Source organism: Panicum virgatum, chromosome 4K (genome assembly GCF_016808335.1).
Source record: "Panicum virgatum strain AP13 chromosome 4K, P.virgatum_v5, whole genome shotgun sequence".
Taxonomy (NCBI): Eukaryota; Viridiplantae; Streptophyta; class Magnoliopsida; order Poales; family Poaceae; genus Panicum; species Panicum virgatum.
The window spans coordinates 18,401,563-18,424,074 of record NC_053139.1 but is presented as its reverse complement, the minus strand read 5'-3'; the positions used below and the strand labels follow the sequence as shown (position 1 = coordinate 18,424,074).

At 47.8% G+C, this 22,512-nt stretch overlaps 1 protein-coding gene and 1 pseudogene across 1 annotated transcript; one reads left to right on the top strand and one right to left on the bottom strand.

Annotated features, from left to right (window-relative positions):
- The first annotated feature begins 3,609 nt into the window (after positions 1-3,609).
- On the top strand, positions 3,610-5,147 carry LOC120705106 (fasciclin-like arabinogalactan protein 1). Its single transcript, XM_039989629.1, has one exon. The coding sequence runs from the start codon at positions 3,660-3,662 to the stop codon at positions 5,016-5,018; it is 1,359 nt and encodes a 452-aa protein (XP_039845563.1). The 5' UTR covers positions 3,610-3,659; the 3' UTR covers positions 5,019-5,147.
- A 9,792-nt stretch (positions 5,148-14,939) lies between these two features.
- On the bottom strand, positions 14,940-16,559 carry LOC120701995 (annotated as a pseudogene).
- Positions 16,560-22,512: the final 5,953 nt, after the last annotated feature.

Sequence of the window (22,512 nt, the reverse complement as noted above, 5' to 3'; positions counted from 1 at the left end):
TTCTTATGCTTCTGATTAAAACCACGTGGTTTAGGCTTGGTAAATGAGGACTAAATCACTGGAAGGTAAATTCCACCAAAGTTGCCAATAAAACGTCAACATCACTCATGTGAATTCTTCCAGTATAGGTCCTCAATTACTATACTAATCAGAATTATATTATTCCACCAACCAACCTTTTCCAGTAGTGTATCCTCTGGATGAATTTTGCCCACCTGTTTAGTCATGTACATCTGTATCACAACGTCTTAAAGGTAGGGGTGGTAATGGGTCATGATCCTAGTGGTCACTTAGCAGCCCAACTTGACCTTTTAATTTTTTAGCTCAAAATTATATATTATTAGAGTCCGGCCTTTAAATTATCTAGGCCAAATTGGAGGGCCCTTTACCACCCCTTATAAAAGGCAACCATTTTTGGCATACGTGCTGGCAAACATAGCATTGGTTGTAATACAAACAAAGCTACATCTCACATTTTTCACTCCCCACTTGAGCCAACATTTCCTCACCTTGCATTTCAAGTGTGCTCCAGTGTCATCTTGCCAAGATGTGGAGAGATAAAACGGGAACTGTACGCCAGCTAAACATCAAGGTGTAGCACAAATAACATCACATCTGTATATATTGGTTTAGATTGAGGAAGAGACATTTGTGATTTCTTCACTGGTGAGAAGATTTATTTCTAGGTGAGTTGTGAGATCACACCTGGATTCTTCTATATAAATCACTGGAATTCAATTTGGAGCTATGGACCTCGTGAATTGGTGTATGGGGACATGATTCTTGTCGTGTCTCATCGTGGCATGAAGTGGTTAATTGGTACACCTTTATAGTCTTGTAGGATCCTAATAACTGGCCAGGTTATTGTTACTGGCTTTTATAAATTAAATCGCAATACAACTTAAGTGTTTAAAAGAAGATATATTATATATTTGGATAAATTAAAACTCTCTTTGCAAAACAAGGCAAGTGATCACCGCTCTTATGTGTAAATATATAGCCCGTGAAAATGCGTGAAATATTTTTTTCATGAACAATATGTTCTAAATGCTGCAAACCTGCTAATGGGAAAACCCCATCAATGGGTTGAGCTATGATGGAAGTCAGCATTAATGTCTCACCTTATTTTGCATTTTCAGTTGTTTTCTCCGCAAGGTGGCAAAAAAAAACACCTGGTGACTACCTAAACATCAGATAGCACAAATAGCATATCTTAAATGCAAAACGACACTTTATTGTGTACATTTATGACATAATATTTATCTGCCAACATGGTTGAACTTGGTGGTCCGTTGGATCTTTCGATATGGGCAGATGATTAAGACAAATTCCAGTTTCAAATTATCGGGTGAGTTGTGAGCACACTGTTTTCTTTTTCTCTTGATCGTTGATATCAATTTCAGAGGCGTCGATCTAATCATTTTTTGATGCTACTTGAATGTCTTGATAGTTTATGCTTATCTATCATGTGACATTTGGTCATTAATTGATACACTTCTCTGTCATGGATCCAAATAGCTTGTCCGATTTATGGGTAAATAAGTTTTAAAATACGCTAAATATTACAAAAGTATAAAATGCACAAATATTCTTAATGTATAATTTGGGGTTTCCCTAGGATCTTTTGGAGACAATTTCTTAAGATTTAATTTGTATCCAAATACCTAACTGATGGAGTGATAGGCAGACTGAGACATAAAGCCCCTCGATGCCCATGAACCACCAGCAACGCTCATGTGAAAACTACTATAGATGGACTAGTGGAAACTGCATCGTCCAACCTTTCCAGCATTGTATTCTGCAGCAAATTTGTCCATCTCAACAAACGTCCTACACAGCCAACCATTTTTGTCATTCATACTAGTAAAGATAAGATGGTCACAGGACAGCAGAACACAGAATTGCAATACAAACAAGGGCACATCTCACATTTATCACTATGGCTTGCACCACCATATCTCTCTCTTCAATGCCTCAACCTTGCATTTCCAGTTGTCTGCTCCACTGGCAGCCTTCCAAGATGGTGAGAAAGAGGAATAATTACAAGACGCCAGCTAAACATTAGGAGAAGCAAAAAAATGGCATCCACTCATCCTACACGCAAAAACATATATAGAACTCATTGACGCGCATTTGAAGTGCGGTGTTTGTGCATCTACGCGAAACTATTGTGGATGTGATGCGGTGATCTTGGACCGTTGGATCGTGTCGGATAGTCTAGATCTGTAGGCGAAAGGGAAATGCTCGCTTTTTATCCCCTTTATTTGCAACAAAATGACTGTTGGGGTGAGTAGTGAGATCATATCTTGATTTTTTCCCCATCTGCATCACTGGATCTCGATTCTGGAGGTATGGACCTTGCGATTTTAATTTGATACCATTTGAGCTCCACATTTGGTTTGGCACGCTGTGGGTTTACATATATGGGGGCTAAACCTTCCCTTTCCTCAGCCAAACCAAATGGACCCCGTTAACGCGCGACTGGTCACGCGGAGATGGAGCGCGCGACCCCTTCCACCAGGCGTGCCCTTCTACTCTGCTTCTCTCTGTACGAACCGCCGCAACTCCCTCCACGTCACGTATCTTTTCAGACCTTGCTAGCTCTATCTCCCACCCATGTATTGCATGTTGGTGGAGCTTTTTTAACATGCAATTTGCCTATAAAAAATATTTTATTTTCTTCATATGATCTCCATTTTGAATACTGATTGCACTGTTGTGTTCTATGTGATGAGACGAACAAAACAAGATCTCACTTGCATATATTTTGCACTAGTAGCAACTTATATGTAAATTTGAATTTGATATTATTGAAGAAGTTTCTACAATATACATATATAAATTGCCACAAATATAAGATAAAGGTTCCCACAAAAAATATTTATAAGCTGTCATAAAAATAAAATTGTCACAAAAGCATAATTTGTTATAAGTATAAGTTCTCACAAAATAGAATCTGTCATATAAATGAGTTGTCACAAAAACAAGATATCATACATATAAATTAAAAAAAGAGTAAGGTATCGTACACATAAGTTCATATACGAATTGTCATAAAAATAAAAGTTGTCACACATTTAAATAGAAGTTGCCAAAAAAATAGAATCTATTATACACATGAGTTGCCACACATATAAGATATAAATTACTACAAACAAAATATATCATACACTCATACATATAAGTTGACACAAAACAAAATTGTTATGCACATAAGTTGTTACTAAAGTAAACTAATATACACATAAGTTGCTATAGAAAAGTCACATAAGCTACTACTAGTTTACAAATATCGTTAAAACATATGCAAGTGGGGTTTAGTTTTGTTTGTCTCGACGCATAGAATACAACATTGTAATCAATTTTCCAAACGAAAGTAATATGAAGAAGATAAAATAATTCTATGAACAAGCATTATTCAATAAAAAAATATGCAAGGGTGGTAGAGAGGGAGGGGAGGATGTGATGGAGGTGTGGGCCATGTGCGCAGCAGGCCATTATGCGCGCTGCATGCGTGAGGAGGGAGGGGAAAGGCCGGCGGCCTGTTGGGCTGGAGAGTCGCGAGTTATTGCTGCCGCGCGACCCATCGCCGGTTAGCTTTTTCCAAACCAAATACCCACTCAGGAACGCAAGAAACCTTCCCTGTTCCCCAAAGCACAATGCGTCTCGCCGGAGTCGCCTCCGCCTCCGCCGTCCTCCTCCCTCTTCTCCTCGTTCTCGCCACGTCCCCGTCGTGCCATGGCGCCTCAAGCCACAATATCACGGACATCCTCGCGGCCCACCCGAACTTCACCGAGTTCAGCGCCGCCCTGACAAGCACCGGCGCCGCGGCGGAGATCGACCGCCGCACTACCCTCACCGTCCTCGCCGTCGACAACGCCGTGATGGCGCAGCTCAAGGCGCAGCAACTCCAGGCGAAGGACCTCGAGCACGTGATCTACCTCCACGTCCTCTTGGACTACTTCGACGCCGCCAAGCTCGCTAGCATCCGAGGCGGTTTCGCTGAGGAAACTAGCCTCTACCAGGCCACCGGCAAGGCGCAGGCAAAAGAAGGAATGGTGAGCGTCACCGTGATCCGTGGCGGGCGGGCGGCGTTCGCCCTTTCCGGTCCCTCGAACGCGCCGCCAGCCGCGCTCTACCTGAAATCCATCAAGGAAGCGCCCTACGACATCGCCGTCCTGCAGGTGAGCGCCCCGATCTGGTCTCCAGCGCCGGTGCCACCGCCGGCGGCGCCGCCGCCCGACGCGGCGCCGAGATTAGCGGATCTCCTGTCCAAGAACGGGTGCGGGGGCTTCGCCGGCCTCCTTGCCGCGTCGGATGTTGCGGCCGCGACGTTCGAGCGCAGCGCCGGCGGGCTTACCGTCTTCTGCCCGGCCGACAAGGCGGTGTCGGCCTTCCTCCCCACCTTCAAGAACCTCAGCGCCGAGGACCAACTCGGGCTCCTGCTGTACCACGGCGTGCCGGCGCACTACTCCGCGCAGTCTCTCAAAGCGATCAATGGCGACGTGAACACGCTTGCCACTGACGGATCCAAGGGCTACAAGTACAACCTCACCGTCCATGCCGACGGGGACACGGTGAAACTGTCGTCGGCGTCCCCGAGCGCCGCCAAGGTGACCAAGACTCTGGTAGACAAGGCGCCCCTCGCCGTCTACCTCACCGACGCCGTGATGCTGCCAAGGGATCTGTTCGGCCAGGGCCGCACCGCGCCCGCTCCTGCGCCGGCCTCGTCGCCTGAACATCCACCTCCAACTGCCAGTGCGCCGGCCTCGCCGCCTGCACATGCACATACTGCACCGCCAGCCCTGGCGCCGGTCGTGGCGCCGGCGATTCCACCCACGCCCAGGCGACGCCCGGCGCCGTCACCAGAGGACACCCCTGCGGCTTCGCCGGACGCCGACGACAGACAGCCGCCTGCAGATCAGAAGAACAACGGAGCGAGGGACGCGGCGACTTGGAGTCTTGGCATGGTACTGGCCGCCGTAGTGCCGGTGATCGTGCTGCTGCTGCTATGGTGAAGGGTTATGCAGATTAGATTTTATCGATTTGGGGTTCCCGTGACTAATCATGTCGCTTACCAGTGGAAACAATGTTTTATGGGCATGTATTGGCCAGAATAATATGAACCTGATTATTGTGCCTGGTTAGCAATGGTTGTGCTACTTTGATGATAGTGTTTTCTTCGTGGTTGGATTGGCATTTGTCTTCTGAATTTTCTTCTAATTCTCTCTTTGTTTGCCCTGCCATTGCTAATTGAGCTCTCTGAACATCAACCCCAATGCTCAGTTTTTAAAATCATGAATAAAATAAAGTAAAAAACAGACCAAAACTCCACCAATCTCAAACGGGAGCACTAAATGCAGGAGCAAAAACATTTTCAGGACTTGACTGGCGACCTACCAAAACCAGTGCACTATTAGTGGCAAGAGTTTCCTAAACTTCGTTTTCTTCGGAAATTTCTAAACTCTCATAAAAATATAAAGAAAAACTTTCTATTTATCTCATCGGACAACCTGGCATCCATCTATCTATTACCTTAGTACAATAGTGTTAAAAGAAGACGCCGCGTTCACCGAGAGGATTAATATAAAAAAGAGAAGAATTTGCACCATTAGATTTCATGAAGAAGATCTAACGGTCTAACTTAAATTAAGAATTAAGGAAAATTAAGATATGACTAAAGGGTCCATGTTGAATACAATCAGTACATAGCTAAATTAGAAAATTAGCAGTTGGCCAAAGAGTCTATATCGAACACCACTAATTTGGAAGGAAATAAAAAAGTCCACGTATGGCGTATAGTTTTAACATTATTTGCGTGAGTATCAAATATTTAGCTTTCAAGCTGCATAAGCTTGTAGTTGCAACCCAAAGAGATTAAGAGAAAATATATAGTGGTAGCTAGCAGCTGAGCAAGCGAAGCGTATGTGGAGAGCTGGACCTTGCCTGTCAGAGGGCGGTCGCACACAAGGTCGACCGGCCATCCGTCATCAGAGATGGTCGGTCCGCCGTACGAACAATCATCAATCACAGCTGGAAGCTGGAAGGAATCCTCAGCAGGATGGGCAATTTTTCTCCGACCAATAAGTTTTTTTAAGGAAAATGAAAATTTCTTTAGTAGAGGAGTGCTCATGGATACACCAACCGATTTGTGTCAACTTTTATAGAAAAAATTTCCCCGCTGGCTGCCGTTGAATTTTGTATTTGTCACTCTCTATATTTGGTTGTACTACAGGCAACTTAGCATTCGACTCAAGAGGTTCCCTGCTGGAGATACTCCTACAACGGACGACCTATATCACCTTCTTAGTTCAAACCGGCAGTGATAGACTTTTATTATCGGTTCCACACCATATGGCTGTAATGATCAATAGAACAAGCGATGAAACTGATCATCACCGCCAGTTTATATTAAGAACTAGTTTAAATTTTGTGTAAAATGTGATCATCAAAGAGACTAAATGTTAGCATAGGATAAATTATTAACAGATTCCACATATGCTGGTCTGAAAATATGTGTAGATGAATTTGGACCGAAAATACAAGAAACTAGGAAGTATTATATATCCAAGGTATACATTGGAGGCCAATCACAAGCAACAACAAGGATCAAAGGACCCACGTGAGGAGAAAACACAGCACATGAGCATGAACACATAATCAATCTAAGGCAACACCTTCTCGACCAATCAGGCGTGACCATGAGGATCCATAAACCCACTAGAGCATGAAACCGACATTAGCAAGTGCCCATTCATCCACAAATGATATGTGTAATATCCCAGATTTTTCCGAAATGTTATAAAGTTGAAAAATGTGAATTTCAAAAAAAATTCGTGGCAATGCTGTAATTACCAACTTAAGTATGATTTCTGCCTCCTCAAAAATCCTAGTAATTAAAAATTTCGAATATAATTAAGGATATTGATTGCTAGTGTGAGAATATTTGGAGTTAATTGGATTTTGTTTGGCTCTACCTTGTTTAATTCGAATTCGAATTGGATTTATTTTTATTGTATGAAATTGTGTGGAAATTAAATTGAGGTGTGCCCTCAATTTAATTTCAAACGCTAACCCTTCTGTGGGATTTAATTTGAATTGAGCCATTCAATTAAATCCAAACCTCTAACCCTAACCCGTTCTGACCCGACACCAAGCTTGACGCCAACCCAAGTTCAAGCCCTATCCTTATCCAAACCCGAAACCAGCCCTAACCCAGACCGAACCCAGGTCCGATCCAGCCCGGTTGAACCCAAAACCACCTAAACCCAGTTAAGACCCAGCACAACCAGCCCGTTTCGGCCTGCTCTACCACCGCAGCCCAGCCTGCTACCTCGGCCCGCCAACCGCCTCGTCCAGCCCGCGGACGCGCTCACCAGCCCAACCGCGCGCGCCTCTGCAACGCGCCAGCCCAACCCGCCAGCCTACATGCGGTCCATTCACGCGCGCGGCCCAGCTCGCTCCGCGGACACGCGAGCTAGCCGCAGCGCCCCATCTCCTTCCCTGCCGCCCGGGCCCGCCTGTCGGGGAAGCTATTCCCCTTTCTTCCTCCGCCTGCGCCGCTGCTCTGCTTTTCGCCGTTTGCCTCCGCGTCGCGACTACTTAGTGAAACCGCCGCGCCCGCGCCCTCCACTTTGACCGCACCCGCGCGCACCGCCCCCAGAAACCCTAGCTGCAGCCACGCGATGGGCGCCACGTGCCCCTGCGCACGCCCCCAAAGCAGCCGCCGGCAATCCTCGGCATCCGCACCTTGGGAGCGCCTCGCACCGGACCCAAACCCTAGCCACGCACATATAAAACCCCTAGGTGCCTCCCTCTCAAACCCTAGCCCTTCCTTTCCCCATCCGCCGCCACAGCCGCCAGAGCGGAGGAAGAAGGAGGGGTAGGATAGGAGGAGGAGCCGAGCGCCGAAAGGAGGAGGAAGAAGGAGGAAGCCAGGGAGGAGGAGGACCGTCACCGCCGCCAGGGGAACGCCGCCATCGAGCCCATGCCCCGATCGACGACATCGGCGTCCCTACTCTGCTCTGCACTACTTCGCCTCTTCACGGCCGTGCCTCGACCCTGCTTCGCCTTGTTCCTCCTCGAGCCCACCGGTAGGTGCTGCCAACCCCCTGCTCTCCCTCGTGTTGCCTGCCTGTGTGCTGTTGAGCCGAGCCCCGCCGCCGGCTGGACCGCGGCTCTGGCTTCCCGGATGCCCGCGCATCCACACCAGCACCCCGACGAGCCCAAGGCCATGCTTTTACCCGGCCTAACCCTACCCTCGCCACAGTTGCGATGTGACCGCGCTCACGCCGCGAACGCACATGCCCCTTGAACACGCACGCACACGCATGCTAGCCTTGGCTTGGCTTTAGCCCACCATCGCGTTGTGCCCTCGGCCACGCCGAGGCGCCCACGCGCATGTTCCCGCCGCCACGGCTGCGCTGTGGGCACGAATCCCTAGACACCTGAGCCTGCATCGTGACATCGTGCGCGCGAACACCTAGACACCTGAGCCGAGCACCGCGCGCGCGCACCCTGGAACACCCCCGTAGCCGGGCCATAGACCTGCCCGGCCTGACCGTCGTTTCCGCTGCCGCCATGGGGAGAGATCCGTCGTCGCTCGGAGTGGAGGAAGCCCGCCAAGCCGTCCAAGCTATGCTCCGCCGCTGTGAAGCCCCGCCAAGGATCTTCGCCCGAACCTTCATTGCTGCCCAGCAAGCCTCGCCTCGCCATGACCGCGCTGCCGGGATGCCGTCTTGCCCTGTCAGCTCTGCCCTGCTGCCCGGTTCGCCACGGCCCGGCCTCGCCAGAGTTCCGTGAGCGCCGTGGCCAAGCTTTGACCTTGCCTTGCCCCTCGCCTTCCTCCTGCCTCGACCGTGCTCGCCGCTGAGCCGTCGCTCCAGCCTAATCCCGCCGCGCGGCCTTATGCGCACGCCAACCCCGAGCCTCGGCCTCGCCACGGAACGCAAAGCCGCCTCGCCACTGCGCCGTGCCCCGCCGCCAAAGCGCCCCGTCCTCGCCGCCGCCGCTGGAGCTGTCGCGGAAGACGAGGTTGGACCTCCACCCAAAAGCCCCAGACATGCCATCGGACCCCGCCGTCACGCCGTGCCTCGCCGCCGATGCGCCGCCGGAGGAGCACCATCGCCAAGCCAGGGAGAAGGAGGTGCTGGACAACGTCGTCGCCGCAGCTGCTCTCCACCGTCATCAAAGCCCGGCAGATCAGACCGTCCACGGAGGAAGCAGAGGAGGAAGTGAGAAGGGAGACGCTGACGAGTGGGCTAGACCCATCAGCCAAAGGGAGAAAGAGAAGAAGAAAAGAAAGAAGAGATGGATCCGGGCCGCTTCGAGCCCACCAAGCCGGCCCGTTCTCACTTTCAGCCCAAGAGTGCAGCCGCCCTAAACCCTTTTCTTTTTCTGGTTAACCCTTAATCGCGGGCTCCACTTGTAAGTGTCTAATGAGAGGCTGACTAGTGGGACACACTGACTTGCGGACCTACTGACCCGTTGACCAGTCAACGGTCAATGTTGACTTGGTCAATGCTGACGTCAACAGGGCCCACTGCTGGCGTCAGCATTGCTGACTTGTCTGGTGACGTCATGCTGACGGCATCATGCCACATGGCACGCCCTGGCGCTGCCATGTGTCACCTCTGTGTTTTTCCTTTTTCGATAATCATTTAGTAATTTTAGAAAATTCTTTAATCTTAGAAAATTCATAGTAATTTAACCGGAGCTCCGAAAAATATAAAACCAGTTTCACAATTCTTCTAAAATCATGATCTACGCGTTAGAATAGGTTTTGCTGTGAGTTGGTTCTCTCTTGAGCCTGTTTTGTGCATTCTTGCACTTTGGCCCCTGTATTTATATGTAATTACAATTAGGTCCTGACGTGGAGGAGTTGACCGACGTCCCGGACGACCAGAAGATCCAAAAGGACGTACCGGACGACCAGAAGACATCAGAGACTGAGGAAGACCACGAAGACCTATCAGGTTCACGCCCATTCGCGATTGAATACCTATTAGGCATTGCTTGCTACATATGCTACGCTCCCAAATTGAGTGTGATGAGATGAGCTTGCATGGCCATTAATTTACCGTAATTCTTGATTCCCATACTTAGACATGAATTGTTGTATGCTATTGCTACTATGAGAGAGATTTGGGGTATAGGAATATATGATGTGATAGTCCTTGCTTGTTGGAAGTTGCCTCCACATATATGGGAGTTGGTGATTAGGTAACAGTGGGGGCGAGCGGACCCTTTTCTCTGATCTTCGGATCGAGAGTCAGGGATTGTGTGTTGGGCACGATCCTGTGAGCACCTGTGATGGGTGACGGGCACCTGTGGCGGGTGCCAGACTGTTCCTGTGGGAACTTTAGTAGAGGCGTAGTTGAGAAGCCGATACTTGTGATGGGTATCGATTGCAGACTGTGTTTACAGAACGCTACTTTGGACGAAGACGCTCGCCTCGGCTAGATGAAGGACTTGACTTTGTGGCCCTAGTGACAGAACTATGTCAAACGTGCACACCACTTATCCTTTATGAGGGGGGACCCAGCCCGAGCTAGCTATGCGCGGCATCATACCTGTAGGAGGATAGTGTGTCAGTGTTAGGGGGAGAGGGCAGGACCCTATCACCCCCGATCATAGGATCCATGGAGATTTCATTCTAGATTGCTTCACAGCCCCGGGCGACCTTCTGTGGGAGGACGCGCCCCAGACTGGGAGCAGGATGGTGCCGTAGCCATTAGTTTCGTTGACTGGTGCCTCAGAGAAGGTCGGGTCACTCCTGGCCGGATTCGTGGCGAGTGGGTACAGGTGTACACCCCCTGCAGGGTGAAAACTATACGTATAGCCACGTACTCGGTCATGTACAACTCTTGATCTGGCACCACAAATGTAGTTAGATCCACATATACTTTTCTACCTCCCTCTAGTACCACTTTTCCTACTTGGATAGCAGCTGAGGTGCGGGGAGAGGGAGTTCCCGCACCGACCCAGGGTTGAGACAGTTATAGAGGAAGATAGGAGACCGGGAGTTCGGGGATGCCAGAGCTGCCTATGTTGAAAGGTGTTTTGGATGATTTATATATATTGCTTGCATAGGAAAATATAGCCTATCCTTGGCATTACTCTTATACCATTTGCATCCACATACAGCTTGCATACGGATGGTGACGTGAGCCTATCCCGTCCTTGGGCATAGCTTGATAGATGCAAGATCCGAGTGAAGGAGTCGACAGGACGACAACGGAAGATGACATGAAGGATGGCCCGAGCTACTCACCGAGCTGCCTGTGGAGAGGATTTGTGAAGATGAAGTCTGCCCAGAAGACTAGATATCGTTTCCGCTTTCTGTTTGTTTTCTTTTAGCCCAAAGGGCTTGTACTCTGAGATTCGTATTACAATCCTTTGGATTATGTATTAAATAAACATATGTGATGTTGTAATCGTGAGTTATGTCTGTGATATTCGATTGAAATGAGTTCTGTATGTGATAGCTACTGATCCAGGGACTATCACGACGATACAGAGAGTCGGGTTCACCTTCCGGGAACCCGGTCTGTTTCAATATGAGGGTCCACATGGCAGCCACTCAGCAAAGGCTGAGGTTGGTTGGCCACAAAACCCGATCGGCCGACCAGATCTTGGCGCCAACGATCTTCCCCTTCCACGTGTCGTCTTTTGATTGGCTTAAAATGGTGATTCAGGGTGAATGCACTACAACTCTCGATCGTACAACCCATGGCACCCTCCTATAAGTACTGGAGGAGGGCATTCAAATGGAGACACATCTTCACACTTCTCCCTTCAGCTTTCACTTTCACATTTGAGTTTTAGGCTCACCTTAGAGTGTTAGTGCTGCCTAGGTAGCTAGTGCTAGAGAAATAGGGAGAGAGTGAGTGGAAGCCAAGGTGCTGGGTTTTTGGGTGCTCATTGCTCTCCGCCTGCTTGTACTTCGACGGAGAGGGAGTTCTCGCACCGACTTGGATGGGTTTCGGGGACCTGGGTGAGTCTCAAAGGTGTGAGTTGACTAGGAGTCCGGGATGCCGGAATGGCCCGCGTCAAGAGATCTGGCTGATGCTATACTTTTTGATGTTGTGCATAGTAAACCATCATAGCCTTATCTGTTGGCTATTCGTTATACTATAATGCATCCATTTAAAGCTTGCATACGGATGGTGACGTGAACCTATCCTATTTTTGGGGATAGTTTGGTAGATGCAGGATCTGACTCGAAGGTCGACGACGACATCGATGGAGGAACTATGGACAATTCATGCTTCGCTCAAGTTTACCTGTGGAGGAAGGACATCAAGATGGAGGATGCTCTAAAGTCTAGCTACCGCTTTCGTGCTCTGTTTGTTTTCTTTTAACCCAATGGGCTTGTATCAGAATTTCGTACTACAATCCGCTGGATTATGTAATAACTAAACTTTTTTTTGTCTTATCATGAAGTATGACTATGATACGAGATCGAAATGAGTTCTGTGATAGCTACTGATCCAGAAACTATCACGACGATACGGAAGAGTTGTCTTCTCCTTTCGGGACCCGATTTGTTTCAGTGATTGCCGACTACATGAAATTGAAAGAAACAAGTGATGCTTATGGTTACCAATGCCAAACAGATGCAAGCGGCACAGAGCCCGTGGACCCTGAAGTGAAGGAGAGAGATGAATCTGCCTCGCGGCAGGGTCACGAGGCACAATAACCTACAACGCCAGGCACACCGTAGCCAAAAAAAGAATGAAAAATAGAATTTCCGCTCCAAGCACGCATCTCGAGACAACCAACATATACGGTAACGAATTTACCAGACTGACTCGGTACCGCCGGTATACCAATCCCTGTCATGTCTCCCTTCCCTGAGGTGGACATCTCTGAGTGCCCAACAAATCGCCAGATCACGATACCAGCGGTGGTGCCGCTCCGCGATCGACTCCGGCGCCTTCCTCGACTTTGATGCCAATTGTTGTAAATTCCGATGAGATTTCGTCGCCGGCGATCTCTCACACCGCAAATGAACATATAGAATGAAGAACAGGTAAATTGTGCAGGGAACACTTGCTGTGTTTTCTCTGTACATTCAGGGAGACAGGGCCTTTGCTGTGTGTGCCAGGGGCATATGGCAAAGGTTATTTTCCCTACGGTAAAGGGTTTGCCGTGTATTGCTCACGGCAAACAATACACGACAAACAAACGTCGGCAAAAGGCATCTTTATCGTGTGTTATTTTTCGGGCACACAACAAAGAATTTGCCGAGTGCTAAAAAGTACACGGCAAATATTTTTTCAGAAAATCTATTTTTAAAAATATAAAACAAAAAAAATTAATTCGAGGAGGACCCCACCGGCTAGCCACTCACCCACTCCATCAAACTCACAAGTCACGGCATTTTTTGTGCACTATGCGGCCGGCGGGATTCGAACCCACGACCTCTCTCTCACGTGTGACCTCCTCTACCACTGTACCACACTCTCACTTGTGTCTATACTATATTTTCTTTCCCCACATATTATACTGAACCGAGTGTAATTTGCTTATTTGAGGCCCTAAACAAATTCAAATAAAAAACTTATCAACTACAAAGTTTTATAACTTTTTGAGATCTACAACTTTCATTTTGGTAGAAATTTAAATTTCACTTTGCCGTGTGCCAGATCTAAGGCTTGCCATGTGCCAAAGAAAAGCACACGGCAAATTTTTTTATATCAATAAAAATTTTGTAATTGCAATTGATACATTAAAATTATCAAAAGGTTCCAAAAAATTACCAAAATTTTACATGAAATAATTTATATTGTCTATTGGCTATAGAAAAAAAATTTGAAGTCAAATCCAAATTTGAAGTCAAATCCAAATTTGATGATCACTTTCATTCAAAATCTAACCGCATCCTTCTCAACTCTCTGATTCTTCCTCGTAGATGTTTCCATTCGCAAGCATTGTACGTGACAAAATTTTGAAATCCACTCAAATTTTTACCATGGCCTCCGCATATGATATCATGAGATATTGCCAAATCTCATAATTTTCAGACTTCATTTGTTTTTTTTTGAATTTTAAAATCATTCGAACACACGTTCGTGGCTGTGTTTCCTAGACAAGATGTTGAAAATTTCTTTTCATTTCACGTGTAAGACCTCAAGCGGGGCTAAATAACATGAGTATCATTTTTTTACTAATTTTATTCTATTATTTGAATCACTTGCAGTTCAAATATGACTTGATTCAAAAAATTGCTTGAAATGCAATTAATTAGTTATATAGAGCAAAAAAATTAAAAATGTATCCAATTTTAACTTGGGGTACTACATGTTGTATGTGGTGGGTAGAAAAAGTTTCGAGGTGAAAAGAGGAAAAAAATTATAACTTTGCCGTGTGCCAAAAATAACACACGCAAATTTGCCGTGTGCTAAAAAAACACACGGCAAATAAAGTCTTTGCCGTGTGTCAGCACACGGCAAAGCATGGATTTTACCGTGTGTATTTTTTTGCCGTGCGTTTTCGTTGTGGCACACGACAAAATGGCTCTTTACTGTGTGCCCGACAAAAAGCACACGACAAAGACCTAGACACACAGCATTCTAGCGATTTCCGATAGTGATTGCTTGAATATATAAAGACAACAGACTCGACTACATGTACGGCGTGCCACAATCGCAGACGCGCCATCCCACGTCCATGCACCACTCCGCGCACATCCACTCGCTCTCGCACGAACCAGAGCACATGCGTTGAGCTACGAATAAACGTGCTAAGCCTGAAGAGACTAGGCTGGCTTATTCAACACCAAACTAATACTCGCTCTATTTTTATTTACATGTTGTATTAGATTTGTTCTAAGACAAATTTAAGTAATTTTGACTAAGTGATAACTTGATAAGCATTAAGCCAGATGTGCCATGCATGCATGTTCTACTTGCTTAACCGCAACTAGGGACGATGAATTACATAGAGGTAGCCGAGTAGAAGTGCGACGGCAGCCGTGGCTCGGCGTGCAGCACCAGCGGCCTTGCCATGAAAATGTCGTGCCTCGACTCGTTGAGGTCGACGGCCACCATCCCGGCCGGCTTCCTCCAGGAGAACCCCTGCAAAGAGCATGACGCTCATAGCGGTACCGAGCGAGGCGGCGATGCAGCTGCGGCGACCGGTGCTGAAGGAGATGAACCGCAGGTCGTTCTCGGTGAGCGTGACATCGGCCGTCGGATCCGCCGGGACGTGGCGGTCGGGATCGAAGCAGAGCGGGTCGTCCCAGACGGCAGGGTTGCGGCCGAGGCCAATGCGGCTGAGGATGACGTGGCTTCCCCTGGGGATGTGGTAGCCGGCGACAGTGGCGTCGGCGAGCGCGACGTGGGGTACGTTGAACGGCACGACGGGGTGGAGGCGGAACGCCTCGCGGATGCAGGCCTTGAGGTAGTTGAGCCGCGGGATGTCGGACTCCTGCACCAGCCGGTCCCGGCCGACGACGCCGTCGATCTCCTCCCCCGCCTTCTTCAGTGTCTCCGGGCTGTTCACCATCTCGGCTAGAGCCCACTCCACCGCGTTCGACGGGTTGTCCATGGCCACGAGCGTGATGTCCTGCGACAGAGCTTTGACTTCCTCGATGGTGAGCACCGGTTTGGCCTCGGCATCCTCAAGGGTTATGAGCACGTCGAGTAGGTCCTCGAGCCCCTGCTTCTCTCCGCTCTTCCACTGCCTCCACCGGTCGTCGATCAGCACGCCGGGCAGCCTGGTCATCATCTCGTTGGCCTCCCTGATCATCTTCTGGTGGCCGTCGAGGTCGAGGCCCAGCAGCCATGGCAGGTAGTCGGAGACGCAGAAGGCGTAGACGAGCCCCAGGGAGGCGAAGGCTGCGTCCACGTGCTGCACCTCCAGCGGGCCAGGCCCGCCGTCGGCCTGCGGCTCGCCGAAGTAGCGCGTGCCGAAGACGAGGCGGCGGACGACGTTTCCACAGTAGTGTCGTGCCACGTGCCTGACGTCGACGACGGCGCCGCCGGACCCCGCTCCGGCGAGGTTGTAGACGTAGCGGGTGAGGTTGTTGGCCTCGTCGGCGCGCTTGTCGTGGAGCCACTTGTGACGGGAGGGGCAGACGATCTCGGAGGTGAGCACGCGCCGCATCTTCCTCCACTGGTCGCCGTAGGGGGCCATAATGGCGGCCATGTAGCCTCTGCTGAATGTCTCGGAGGCGAAGGTCAGCGGCCGGGAGGCGAAGTTGGTGTCCTGCATCTTGAGCACTCGCATGCGATGTTGGGGCAGGTGATGGCGACGACGTGGACGCCGCCTAGCTTCACGCATGCGATGCCGGTGCCCGTCCTCTCCATAACGTGGTGGATCCACCGGAACGCAGGCTTGCAGCTGAGCAACATCTCCGGCAGGTTGCCGACGACGGGCCACGGCATCGGCCCCGGCGGGAGCGGCGCGGTGCATGTGTTCATTCGCCGCCGCACGACAGTTTGGACGACGACGTACACCAGCACCACCATGGGCAGTAAAAGTTGGAGGACAGTGGAGGAGGAGGAGGACAAGGAGGCTCCAACCGACGGGGAGCCAGCAGCCACCGACTCCATGTTACTTCCTGATCGATGAGCTCTTCATTCGGCTCCGGCATACTCTCAGTTACGATAAATAGACCAGTTTACTTGTTGGAACCTTAACCAGGGCAATTTTTTTTTTGAACGATTTTAACCAGGGCAATTGGGGGCTTAGTAGCGTGCATATGATGATCGCACGTGAAACACATGTAACAAATAATAATAATAATAATAATAATAATAATAAAAGGGAACCGTATGTGTGTGCTTATCTTTGTCTATCTATTCCCTAGTTCTAAGCAAGCAACCAATCCTTCGTGTGTTGTGCCATCCGTTGTTTCGCACGTTGTCCGGACTTTGGCTATAGTTTAGGGGGTTATCCAGACTTTGGCTATAGTTGAGGGGAGTAATTTAGACTTTTTCCTTTTTCTATTTGGTGTTTAACATTTGGGAAATCTGCGCGGTTAACAAAACGTCGCCGCTGCAAGCGAATCACTTCTACGCGTCTCTTCCAGCTTCCGCCTTCCTCTTCGGCAGACATCAAATCGGCAATTGCGTCGGTGCTTGCTGCTGCCCACTGCCGACAGCAAACAACCATCTCACGATATACCTAATCTAAATCTACTGATCTGTAGTCAGCCAATCACCAAGCGCAACCCCAGAGTGTGGTGAGCAGCATATTTTTTTTTATCAAGCAACCATCTCACGGATACTTAACATAGCATTTCGTGTTAGCAATAGCCAGTTGCTGTATCCAGACAGCAATGGCAATTTCTTAGGATTGGTTCAGATGTTGGCTGAATTTGACCCAGTTATCAAAGAGGATGTTGTATCATGATGTGTCCAAATCGTTGATGCCAGCGTCAGGCCTCGTCAGCTCGCCACGCCGCAAAGCAGACCGGGCACGCGATGTGAAGCTTTAGCATGTAGAGGCGGTTGGCGGAATGTAGCACGAACGCCAGCTAGCGACGTTCCTTGTCGCGGATCTCCATCACCCGTCAACGATGCAAATGTTGTAGCCATCCTCATCCACCTACCTGATGCTGATGAGATTTTTTTTTGATACTTGATGCTGATGAGATTGGTGTCCAGCGGCCGGATGAAGTAGACCCCGGTGAGCCTCCTTTGATCACCCTCACCGGTCTTGCACTCGAATAGGACCATATCCCGCAGCCCTGATTGTTGAAAACCGATCCATCTCCAAAACGCATGATCCATCTCCAAAACGCATGGTGCCAACTACGCCACCAACAAGCTCGGAGAAGACGGCGCGCAACCCTATCATTTGATTGGTCACGCCCATGTCGAGGTACCAGAGGGTGTCATTGGAGGGGCCGTCACCATTGAGCTGTGCGAAGACCTTCACCTCCTCCAGATGCACCCGGGCGTCCGCCGGTCGTGGTCCATTTGTCGCCGGCGGCGTGACAAGTGAGATATGAATTGAGCTCACCCTCACTACTACATAAATTTTTTCCGAGACGAGCAAAAAGGCTTTACCGAGGCGGGCAAGCCAACTGCCTCTGATGTATCGTCACGGTTAATCGAGGTATTAACCGAGGCGGTTATGTAAACGCAACCGCCTCTGTTACTCAGTATTAACGGAGGCGGTTTCTTTAAGGTAACCACCTCAGTTAATGTATTTTAACCGAGGCAGTTCGCTATTATGTGCCCGCCTCCATTAAGATTTTTTATAATAAAAAAATCTTATTTGATTTTGAATTTGAATTTGAAAATAAATTTGAAAACACATATAAATCGTAGTACACGTGTCGATCCACATAATATTTCATATAGTATTTCACAAATTCACGAACTTGTCGAGTTCAAATGATTATAGCAGTACATGTTCAAATGATTACAAAAACTAAGGGCACCTATTCGAGTTCCGGCAACTTGCAGTCCTTCATGTTGAGTTGGGTTCTCCAGTTGCATAGCTTCACAAACTTGTCGTTTGTTGCTAGCTCACTCTCGGCATAGAAACATGTACCCTCAACCTGACAACATGCGTCAGTGGCAAACTTACAAATGTCAGATACTGTTTGGTTCATGCTTGCCTTGTCCAGCCTTGACCTGCGCCACAATCCCATGGATTTCTTGAGCTGTCGCCAGGTTCTATGGTAACTTCCGCAAGTTCTGAGGTATGCACAAGCATAGTATCCATACAAGACTGAGTTTGCATGTTGCTTCGCGCACTGCATTCATGTAAGACATAGTCATTAGGACCCATAGATTGCATACACAATGTTGTAGCACATAAGCTTCTTCATACATACCGAGAAATCTCGCCTCAAGCGCAGTTTTATGCCATACTTCTGCTTCTTGCTCTCGGACCTCCGATCATAGCAATCGGGGTCTTCCTCGTATTTCCTGTAAGCACTGTATGCGAACCACTAGTGTCAACAACAAATTCGATATATACTTTCAGTGCATAAGGAATTGTGTCGTCACTTACTATTGCAGACAGTATTTGAAATCCTTATACGCCTCCTTTTTCGTATGGCGCAAGGAGTCGAATATGACAACATTTCCATCCTGAGGATAGATGACAAATACAACCCATATAAATCTCAATACTTAAAATATGAAAAATGGTGAACCCAATAGCTATTCCAAGTATCGTATTAACTTACCCAAATTGGTGCGCAGCAAGAATACACCCATCATCCTAGACCTTCTACATGGCTTTTAAGATGTACTGTCCTTTTCTGTACATGATCTCACCGCGCATTTTAACTCGCACCTCCACTCGCCGCAGACCGTCCAAATTCATTGCTTATTTAAACAAAATTTTACAAAACCCTAAACAAGGGCTGATCACTAGGGCCCACAGGTCAGTGGGTGCCCGGCCAGCCCCAGGCGCGCTCGCTATGGCCCATTGCCACGGCCATGGCCGGCGCGGCAGCGGTAGGGCCGCTCCCGCCGGCGTGAGCAAAGAAAATATTGAGGAATTCTTTTGAGCAAAAAAAATCCTATTGCACTGGGAACCCTAAAAAGATCTAAAACCTTGCAATCGGGTTGAGCCATGTAGACCAAATGCAGAGAAAAAGAGAACTGATGCAAAAGAAAGGAAAAAATTGCTACTAGATCATGTTTAGAACTTGAGATACAAATAAAAGCTAATTAAACTTGTATTTTAAATAGAGCAAAGATTATTGCAAAACTCAAGATATGCCTGGTGCCAGGCACACGCAGGCATGACGGAGGGCTCCAATTGAGCAGCGGTGGCAGAGGAGAAGACGGCGGAGGAGGCGGCAAAGGAGGAGGAGGCGGAGGGAGGCGTACCGGAGGCGACGGCGAGCGACAGCGGAGGGGCGGCGCAGGGGTGGCAACGGTCTTCGCATGCAGTAGGGCGAGCTTCGAGCGCGATGGTGGCGGGCTCCAAGCGCGACGGTTGCGGCACTAGGGTTTGAACTCACGTGGCGGCAGCCCTTCGGGGTGAAAGAGGCGGCCGACGAGATTTGAAAAGGGCCGGCGCGGGGGTTGACCTTATATAGATAATGATAAATGCAAACATTAGTAGAAAATACGCCAAAGGTCCACCCCAAAAGTATCAGAATGAAGATGAACCGGTACTAATGCTAGTATTGGTACCGGTTCATCTTGGTACCGGTACTTTTGGGGTGGATGGGACCTATGGATGAGCCTTAGGTACCGGTTGGTAACACCAACCGGTACCCAAGGCTCTCCATAGGTACCGGGTGGTAACTTTTACATTAGTACCGGTTGTTACCACCAACCGGTGCCTGTGGATCAGCCTTAGGTACCGGTTGGTAACACCAACCGGTACCTTAAGAGCCTTAGGTACCGGTTGGTGTTACCAACCGATACCTTAGGCTCGTCCATGGGTTACTTCAAAAGAAAAATATCTATCTTCCCATCAGATGTGATGTGTAGGCGAGATGGTCAGAAAGGCACACGCGAGGCAAGTGATCTTGAGTTCGAATCCCGGCCAACTATTTGTACCAAAAAATATAGCTTTAGGCACCGGTTCTTTTACCCGGTGCTGATGAACGCGACTATTGGTCTCGGTTACCGGGTACCGGTTCAAAAACCGGTACCTAAGGCCCAAACTAACGGGTGCCTATAGGCTTTTTTCCAGTAGTGAAACTACTTCCCCAACCCAAAGAAAGATGCATTAGGTTTCGGCATATATTTATTGGACATAATTCATCCATCCATGTTTACTTTCATCTAACTTCACATGACAATTGGCTTCCTCTGTTTGGTCCTATGCCAAGTGTTGTCTGTGCATATAACTATTAGGACACGTGTAACTTCTATAGCTCTCTTTCTCTTTTAGATGGGAACGTATCAGATGCAAACCAACTTCTCCGTGCAAACTATATATGAAAACTTCAATATGTGTCATTGGATCAACATCTAAGGGGTATGGGGGGATTGAGTAATTTTACAATCTGGACCGGCCCTTGTATTGGGTAATCACACTTTTGCAAATCCCCCCTCCCACCTCTCTGCGCCCCTCTCCTTAGATGTTGATCTGATGGCCCAGATTTAAGTTTCCATAATTTGCACGGAGAGGTTATTTTGCACCTGATATATTCCCATTTTAGATTGCTATAAATATGCTATATAAGAATCTTTTAAAAATGATAAAAATAATCAACTTTGCTGCGGATACTTTCGGCTCGTAGTACCATATCTAAAACAGTCGTTCGTGGATCATATATAAAATAATATTGCGGGTGTTAGACGTTCCTTACGTGTTGGCAGGCGCATAGCATTTGCGTGCAAGCGGAGTCCACCACCGGAGAAAAGAAAAGTAGCTGAGCGAATGGCAGCTACGCCCAAGAGTATTTACTGTCATGTTTGGACTATTTTCCCAAGCTCTTTGACAGGAAATAATATTTTAGACACTGTGGTCCGCTACAAAAATCATATTTCCCCAACTACTGTTATACCCCTTGAGAAACATTAATTTTCCTAAATATAATTATTTTTTTTCAATGGCTATTTATAATTTCAAGTGGCATACATGTTTCAATTACTTTGTTTTTTTTCCTAAAGCCTGTTTACATAAAAATTAAATTTTCTTCACCCTTCAAGGTTTCAATTCATCTACCTTCAAATGACACCTGGCTTCCATTCAATGTCCTTTGACAAGTGTTATGCATGCATATATCTATTAGATATAATTCCCCCATCTATGTTCGTTGCTATGCCAAGTGTTGTCCATGCATATATCTACTAGGGCACGTGTAACTCCTCTTCCTATTTTAGATGGCTATAAATCAATGGGGTTTTCTTAAGAGAAATAGACATCAAATAGTGTCATGGATAAAAATCAAGCTAATAATCACCAAGATGGTGCAGGAGGTTAGTTTTCTTATCTTTGTACCATATGATGCTTGTAGACGCTAGTGCTACTAGTTGTCGGTTGTGAGTGGCGGTATCTAGAAGGGAGGTCCTCTTCCGACAAAATAGCGAGTCAGATTTGACAACCGCAAGATAGACACGTTATTTGGGTATGAACATGGGCCGCTACGTTTTCTTTGGATGATATTTGCATCAAACGGCCCGTGATGCAAACATGCCCTCATCTGTGTCCTAGTTTTATGATACAATTCATCATGCTTCCTCTTTTTTCTTTGGTTTGTCAATTCCTAGATAGGATGGAAAACACATCTGCCCAAGGATGCTTGGCTAGACATAAATCTTAAGTAAAGAGATGTGTAATTAAATTATCTTAGCATCTTCATGTTTATGGTACATGTTCTTATACTGAACAATGCAAGATGCGTCGGAATTTTGTTTTTGGTATCAGTTGAATTACTTCATTCTTGGTGCATACCCAATTTTTTAATACATCCAGGCACCGATCAAGCATCTGAGGAGTTAGAGCGTCCGCAATGGCTAGCTATTTAGCTAGCTAGATTTGACATGGCAATGAAAAAGTAGGAGAGAGAGTAGTTACTAGCGACAAGCAAATAACTAGTCTATTTCATGTGGCCTAAGAACATATGAGAGGAGC

What these genes read in the sequence shown, in the direction of transcription:
- LOC120705106 (XM_039989629.1), top strand. Translation starts at nt 3,660, where the DNA reads ATGCGTCTCGCCGGAGTCGCCTCCGCCTCCGCCGTCCTCCTCCCTCTT.